Genomic DNA, 8,165 nt, shown 5'->3' with positions numbered 1-8,165 from the left:
TGTGGAGCGAGGCCACTGGGGGGGGGGGGGGGGGGGCGGTGCTGAAATCCTTGTCCACTGGCAGCCACTTGTGCTGCTCTGACAAAGCAAGGAGGGTGCAGAGCTGCTGCTGAGATAGCTGGGAAGCTGCCTGGAGCCAGAGAGCTGCCATGCAGCACTGCAGCACCCCATATCTGGCACCCTGCTGCCAACACGCACTTCTGGGTTGGGCCTGATGGAAGGGAGCAGCCGGAGTGCTTCTCGGTCCCCAGCGAGCCTCTTAGGGGCTTTGACCTGTTCAGGACGTGTTTCTCTCCCACCCATCATCCTCCATCTCCCCTCCACGCAGCTGACATCTCAGGGAGACCCAGGGATCAAGCCAGGGACTTAATTCTAGGGATGTGGGGAGATGCGAAGTCCCCACCTCTATAAGAACAGCATCACTCACAAAGATTCTCTTCAGGCCTGAGAGGAGTAGCAACAGGATGGTTTTGAGCACATTTTAAGGATGCTCAACCCCCTCTTGTTTTCAGTATTTCAGTAATTTAATTGTTTTCACTTCAGATCATGGAGCAGAGCCCTTAGAAAGAACCTGCATCCTCAGTCTGCTGTCAGCAAATCACTTGGTGCCATGGCCTGCTCCCTCCCCTTGCTGTGGTATTCTCAGAAAACACCCTGCCCTGGCTCCACCTTGATGAAGTGCTGCATACCCTGAAGTGCTTGTCACTAAAGTGTTCTCAAAATCAGAACTTGATGGAGAAAAAACAAACTTCAGGTCATAAATGAATGTCTCCTGCTCTGGCAGTGTGGAGAAAGCATCTTTGAGAAGAACCATGAATTCCATAGTCAATCACTGCCTGCCACCCAGAAAGTCTTCCCAGGCCCTCATGAAGGCCATGGCTGTGTGGAATCATTCACTGGTATTTATGGCAGCCAAGTGCTCCTATGTGGACAGGGAGATACTAGTGGAACGGCACAACCATGCCAAGTGATTATTTCAGTTCTGCCACCCCTGTGAAAGCAGCTGCCCTGGCATCAAAGCAGCTTCTGCAGGAAAATAGTGGTCACACAGAGGACACCTGCCCGTGCAGGATCAGCAAATGCGAAGCTTCTAACAGGGCACTGCTCTTCAAAGCCACAATGCAGATGCAGCCAGTTCCACCACATAATGGGATATTCACTCTCTAATATGGTTTCCTGGGCTGTCCTCCTTGGTGGAGGGTCCTTCTCCAGGCACAGCTGTCACTGGGTTAGCACCCCTGCCTGCTGGGAGGTAGCAGCCCTGCAGCGCTGGCAGTGGGAGAGCTCGTGTGGGATTCCTCCAGTCAGCTATATCCCAGGATGGGACACATCATTTTGACTTCCAGCAGCGCAGAGAGGACTCACTGAAGCAGCACCACTGGCAGACGAGAGGACAGCTGTACCTGGGAGGAGGTGATGAGCAGCTGGGGAGGTGGCTGGCTATAAACTCTTCCACCCATGCAGCCCTGCAGAGCACGCCTCTGTTCAGCACTTTGGGGACTGAACTAGGGCAATGCTGATCAGCTTGCACTAGCACAGAGTAACTTGAAGGCAGTTCCGCAAATAAAATAGGGGCGATATCCAACTACCTGGAAAACCTATAGCTACAGTCAGATTTTTACCAGCAGAGCTGCCCAAGTCCTGACTCTAGCCAGGCTTTAAATCTATTATACTAGCCAGACTCTCACAGTAGTCAATAGCAGATACTTAAGGAAGATATAAGAATAAGCCTATAGCAATGTTCTTCTAGCCTACTAAGAGGCTGGAGGATATCCTGAGTCTGGCTCATGTTTCTACATCTGATAAGCCCTCCATGAATTTTTCTCACATTAATTTGCCCCGTTGCTTCCTGAATCCATGTAAACTTTTGGCATCTACAGCATCCTGTGGCAACGAGTTCCACAGCTCAGCTATTCACTGTGCGAACAAAATACCATTCTTGTCTGCTCTGAAGTTAACATCTGCTGGTTTCATTTCCTGCCTCTAATTTTTGCACTGGAAGAGATAGTTATTAAATATTCACCATCTTTGTCCCACTTACGACTTTGCTGCTCTCCATCATTCCCTGCCTCGGTGTCTCCTTTCCAGACTGAAGAGCTGGGCTGGTAAGCTGGCCTATCTAGAAGCTGGACTCATTGTCTCTTCATGCTCACAATATTTTCAGTAGGATGTCCATGGACATTTCCCCAAAGTAATGATGTCTAAGGGTCTGTTTGCACAAGGGTTTTAAGCAAATCTAAATACGTGCTGTTGCCAATAGGAGCAATCCCACCCTGCTTTCTGTCCTTGGCTATGTGTTCTCACACCTTCCCTCGCTCACAGCAGGAGTGACCATGCAGTTGCTTGGTCAGCTGGATCACTCATTTTTTTTCTCCAGATCAGATCCTGAATGCCCAAGTTCTGTGGCCAGAACAAGAAATAGGGCAAGGACAGGAAGGCAGGTTATGGGGAGGAGAAGGGCAGAGGCAGCATAGGCTTACATCAGCTTAAAGCAATCGTGAAACCAAACTTTAAGTCACATCATAGCAAAGTAGAGAAAAGTGCTATTAATTCCTTGCTGACAGCTGGGAACAGACTATCATTCATAGGGAGACTTAACAGGTTTGTGGATTAACATAATGAGAATTATCAAGAGTCAGCTATAATTCTTTAAATGGGTCCTGTCAGCATGAAGACTGTATGTGTCTTTGTGTATTTGGGGAGAAGTGGGGGAGGAGAGCTTAAAATATGCTTCTTGGCTTCTTCTTGGTGAAAAACTGGAACTGAAAGCACTGTGGAAGTCTAATTTACTTTCCCTCACATGCACATGGCGTTTACTCTTTGTATTTCATGCACCTTGGCTAATGAAAACAGACTGACCAGCTTCTGTTCTTCAAATTCCACATTTCAGTTTTCATAGTGGGTGATCTGGGCTATAAATGCAATGGGAGGTTGGGGAAATAATTACTCAATTTTTTTTAGTGGATTGCCCTGAACTTTAAAGAAAATAATCTGCAAACATTAGTAACACTACTTCATATTTGAACAGTCTTTTGCATATGCAAAGTGCTGTGTATAAAGTATAAGGACATGAATAATCACTGCTAATTAGCATTATTCATAAAAAGCTGGGCCTGGCTCTCTGACTGGCAGAAAGTATGCCAAGTGGAGAGCAGGTGATGATACCCCAAGCCAGATACCGGTGCCACACACAGGGCAGGATCTCTCTGCAACGCTAAGAAGAACCCTGACTCACTCTCAAGCTTCTCTCCTGTGACTCCGGCACCTCCCACGCTTGCACGAGAGCATTGCTGTTCCTCTCCTGCTCATGGTATTGCAGGAGGGACACATATCTCCCACCCAGTAGGAGAGAGAGGCTGTAGTGCTGTGCGGTCTGTGAGGGATTGTTTCTGCTAGAGGCGTATTCCCAGTCCCATGCCGCATGCCTGGGAACAGAGAAAAGCATCGAGCACTACACTGGTCTGCCCTACAGAAAGACACTTAGTATGGTCCATGTACATCATCTATCCCTGTCAAGAATGTGTACTGGAGCCCCCTTTTTCTCCCTGGGTCATGCAGGATCACACAGCCACCATTTTACCTGGGCTGACAGTTTGGACTTAAGTGCCAGCAATAAGGAAGTTGTGCACATGTGCTGCAGTAGCACTGCCTCCAGAATGGGCCAGTGCCCAGGAAGATCAACTCCTTGATGAGAAATAGCTGACATCAAGCAGGAAAAGATCCAGGAATGTCTGTACTAGATCACATCAAAGGTCTGCTGGCCCAGTGTCCTGTCTGTCACGAGCTACATCTCTTGTAGTACACTAAATGTGTCTAGGAGCATTCCCAGGCTTTGAGAGCAGCTGGCATGGGACAGCTCATCTCTGGAACAGTAAACTCTGTCTTCCAGATAGGCAAATGGCCTCCTGTCACAGACAAAATTGTGCCAGGGACCATCCTAGCAGGTTACTAGTACAGTCATATCCCCATGCCAGGGAACATCCATGGGCGCTGGTTGTAGATGTGACCTTCACAGCCAACAATGCATGCCCATGAAAGAGCACAAGAACAGGGCAAGTATGGAGGGATGTGTCCCCAACGACCCTGCCAGGCCTCAGGAATATGCTGAGGCAGCTCCTGAGCCAGAAGAACTGCTGCTGTATGTAACAGCCCTTTCTAAGATTTTTTTTCCTTGAATTTACCCAATCAGTTCTGCAATCCCATGCAAACTTTTAGCTTCCACAGTGTCCTAAGGGAGGAGTTCCACAGCTTAACTATCAGGAAGAGCCCTGAAGGGAAAAGGAAAGTACCTGGAGCACTTAGCAGCTATGCAGCACTCTGAACAAGTGGCTGATTAGGAGCATCCCAAGTTCCTTGTTGCTTTAAAACTCTGTCCCTGCAGCAGCACAAAACAATTTACAATTCATGATCAGCTGAGAGTCTTCCTCCTGGCCTGGCCTCAGACATAAATACCGTTATGCGTTCGTAGCAATGCTACCAGCCTCCATTATTCAGGACAGAGCGGCATGTCTCTGCAGAAATACTGGCCACAGAAACACTCTGACCTGCCCTTCATTCCTCACTCTCACATGCAGGAGTAAGACAAGACAAGGAATCTTTCTCAAGGGCTCTTCAGGGGACCTAGTAGCCTGGCCACAGGATATCAAAACCATGAGATAACTCCTTGAGATTGGCGCCAGAGACCCTGGCCAAGTGTTTTGTCCTACAGATAAAATGGGAGTTTCCACTACATGAGCAGAACAAGAAATCACCATATACTTTTTCCCAAAAATGTGTTGACTTGCCTCTGCTAACATAGACACACAAAGGGCACATATAATTTATTTTTCAAACATGATTTTCTCCTTGAGGACACAAAATGGACTACGTGCCACAAAACTTATTAAAGTTAATTAATGCCTAGAAAACAGACACACAAAATAGAGATGAGGTCTGTTTTAGAACAGACCAAAACTTAGCACTAATAAAACAAGAAAAGAATGGAAAAAGAAGGGAATTCAGCATTTAAGTCCTGTAGAGACAAATACACAGAGGTGTATTTGAAAACTAGTAAAGGACTTATAGGAGAATAAAATGCAGTGACTAAATCAGGTCTTGTATTAAATATTTTGGTAGTCATGTAAAAAGATAGCTGTGATACAAAGTAAGCATGGTTAAGAACTAGAGATTGGTTTGTATGCAATTACTTTCCTTTTTTTTCCCCCCACAGGATATTTTAAGTTTCTAATGAGTAGCTACTTCCCACTCGCTGTCACCAAAACACCCTGAGAACATTGACTCCATCCCCTAATATCTTTGAACTATTGCCTCATTTTGGAGCTGAGAAAGTTTAACTAGAAACTTGCTCAAAATGACAGAGGAAGCTAATATAGAGCTGTGATCCAAATTCAAGAGCTCCCAGCTCCACAGTGTGCCAGTCTGTCATATTTATTTATTTTTTAGGTTTGCAGAATAGCAGTAGGATTTCAGAAATCTATATATGTTTTACAAATACACTGTTTGGGTCAACTTCCCCTGTGTCAATCTATAGTAATTACAAGAAAGTTGAACTTGAGCTATTGTTTCAACTATAAAAGTAAAATAAGCAAAATGTAATGCCCTAGCAGAAATAAACACAAATTTCCTCCTAAGAATATCCAGACTAGCAAGGACTTCATATGTATTGTGGCAAATCTGGAAACAAAACTCTCAAGAAGCAGATCTAAAAGACCTACAACCAAAGAGCTTTTAAACAAGCTCCAATTAAAATTATAGTATTAGCTTAGTATTTTTTCCTTTATTAATCTTTTCCTTGCCTTCTGTTTTTATAAGTGCTGTTTTCATGTGCTTTGCTGACATGTTACAAATTCATCGTTTCTCCCTCACTAATCAGGCAATGCAACATTCCCCCTGGAGCTTAAGGTCTGTGTGGCTGCTGTGGGTTAAGTGGAGGAAAGAAAGCAGGACGCGGTGCAGCGGGAGGGCATGAGTGCGCACGGTAGGTACATACTTTCTGCAGGAATGACACTCCCAGAGTCCTGGCCGGCCCCCACAAGCCTCACACTTAGCAGGCCAACCACTGAGATGAACGGGATCGCCACACGCATCACGCTCCAGACAGACAGCAACGCCATTACTCTTATCAATAATTCAAGCTTTCTTCCCTGCCTGAAACGAGGAGAAATAGTGAAAATCAGCAGTAAGCTCCCAGCATGCTCCCCACAAAGGAGTGGATGAGATGTGATAAGCACAGACCCACATGTACACGCAAACCCACACGCACACATCACTGCAGTGACACGCCACGGGCTTGCGATGCACCCCAAGGACCAGTTTGCCAAGTACCTGATCTTTCTCTTCGCCTGTGTGCCAGACCCTTGGAGCTGCTGTAGCGAGCAGGCGAGGCTCCAGCAGCCACTCTGAGCATGCGTCCCCCCTGCATCCCCCCTTCCCTGATTAGGGTCATTGCCATGGAGATTTGCTATAGCAACACTGAAAAATTGGAGCTGCCAAGTGGAGAAGAAGATTTAAAGGGACCACAATGTGGTGGATGGTCGCTGCTGTACTCCTCCTCTGTCTCTGCTCCTTGAAGGCCATGTCCTCTCCTTGGCGAACACTGGCTGCTGCCACCCATATGAGAGGGTCTTAAGCAATTTTTATGTTTGTTGCTTTTATTCCCGAAGGGACTGTGCTGAAATATGCAGCTCCCGTCCCTTGCTTTAGTTGTAACTCACTTAAAGTGAGATTTTGTTCCGGGATGTTCAAATGAGATGAAAACACAAAAGTTTGCTTGGAAAAATAAAGATGCAAGGCCTGCTGATGGAGCCCTGGCCTCTGGGGCAGACTCCATTCGGCTTCGTTTAACTACACTGAAAATGAAGCCTTGTGGACAACAGCAACATTGGCACATGAACCGACCAGGAATATGGATCCTGCACAGCATCACACTAGGTAATCGTGGTAACAGCCCAGCCAAAACCTACACACCGCAAAAGTTTAAGGATGCTCACTTCAAGCTCAGCTCTTGATCTGGGATTTTGCTAATAAGCTGTATCCTGACAAAGCTCAAGTATGAGCCCTGCTGGATAGGAGATCTCCATAAGGACCTGGCTGAAATCAAGCGTTCAGAAAGTGGAGGTGATACCTGTTGGAAAAGAGAGAGAGAGGGTCTCAATACCTGCTTGCCCCAGAGTGTGGTTAAAGACCAATCTTGCAACGTATCTGTTCAATTCATGGCTTTGTCCTTCTCTCAGGGGAGGACGCTCCACCTCCTTTCACTGGAGAGCAGGCTCCAGCCTTCCTGGTCTGTACAGAATAACTAATGTGCCAGGCTGAAGAGGCATCAGCCTTCCTGGGCTGAGACACAATTTATCCCTGGCTTTCTTCAGCCCTAGGGACCGTCACCAGCAATGTACTTTGCTTCTATTTTACTTGTTCCTGTGGCTTCCTCAGAATTACCTCTCACATCCCTCATTTCAATGCTTATGCTTTTGGACCAGGTTAGTTTAAAAGTCATCTCAAAGGGCTCCAGGCTCTTGACCACTTTCTGGCAAAGTGGAATTGCCTTGTGCATGCAAGAGAGGACTTTGCAGGGAGGGCAGCCCAGGGTAGTGGAAGCAATTCCTATAAGAATGACACGCTGAGCAAACTTTTATCCCAAAGTGCAACTGAAACTCAACTTCCCTTCCGTGGAAGGTCCAAATGAAGATCTCAGTCAATGGGGTCTTCATAAGGTGAGTCAGGGCACATGTGTGCATGAAGATGGCTCCACTGCCTTTATGAGAAACTGAGACTCCTAATCCAAGCTCTGAAGTTGGATGCCTGAAGTGAGGTCGTGTGAGATGGCCCAGTTTAACATTGTTTATCTCTTCACAGGCCTCAGATGCCTGTTAAAGGAACAGCTCTGTAAGATCCAGGATATAATGGAACAACGTTGTACACTTTGACTATACACTCATTTAGGTCTGGTGACATAGTCTAGCCTTGATCTGCAGTTTTAAATAACACCAAATGGAAATTCTGGCACAAAATCCAAACCTTACACTTCCATTCACCGTGGCATATGTGTTTCTTGAGCATACCCTCATTATGGTCCCATGGCCATATTATACTTTTCATACATGAGCTTCAAGAAAAGGACGGAAAGGAATTGCCTGCAGATGCAATAACCTTTGATAAGGTGGAAA

The 8,165-nt window shown here is 46.4% G+C and overlaps 1 protein-coding gene across 1 annotated transcript in view; it reads right to left on the bottom strand.

Annotated features, from left to right (window-relative positions):
• LOC103920918 (neuropeptide-like protein C4orf48 homolog) overlaps positions 1-6,361 on the bottom strand; it is an 11,838-nt gene extending 5,477 nt beyond the window's left edge. The window contains exons 1-2 of the mRNA XM_009328792.1: positions 6,325-6,361; positions 5,990-6,147 (exon numbers count right to left, since the gene is read on the bottom strand). Of these exons, the coding sequence (XP_009327067.1) occupies positions 5,990-6,113 (124 nt within the window). The 5' untranslated portion in view covers positions 6,114-6,147; positions 6,325-6,361. The remainder of the gene's footprint in view (positions 1-5,989; positions 6,148-6,324) is intronic.
• Between the last annotated feature and the right edge of the window lie 1,804 nt (positions 6,362-8,165).

This window comes from Pygoscelis adeliae, unplaced genomic scaffold, assembly GCF_000699105.1.
Source record: "Pygoscelis adeliae isolate BGI_AS28 unplaced genomic scaffold, ASM69910v1 Scaffold66, whole genome shotgun sequence".
Lineage (NCBI taxonomy): Eukaryota > Metazoa > Chordata > Aves > Sphenisciformes > Spheniscidae > Pygoscelis > Pygoscelis adeliae.
This window is presented reverse-complemented; position numbering and strand designations above follow the sequence as displayed.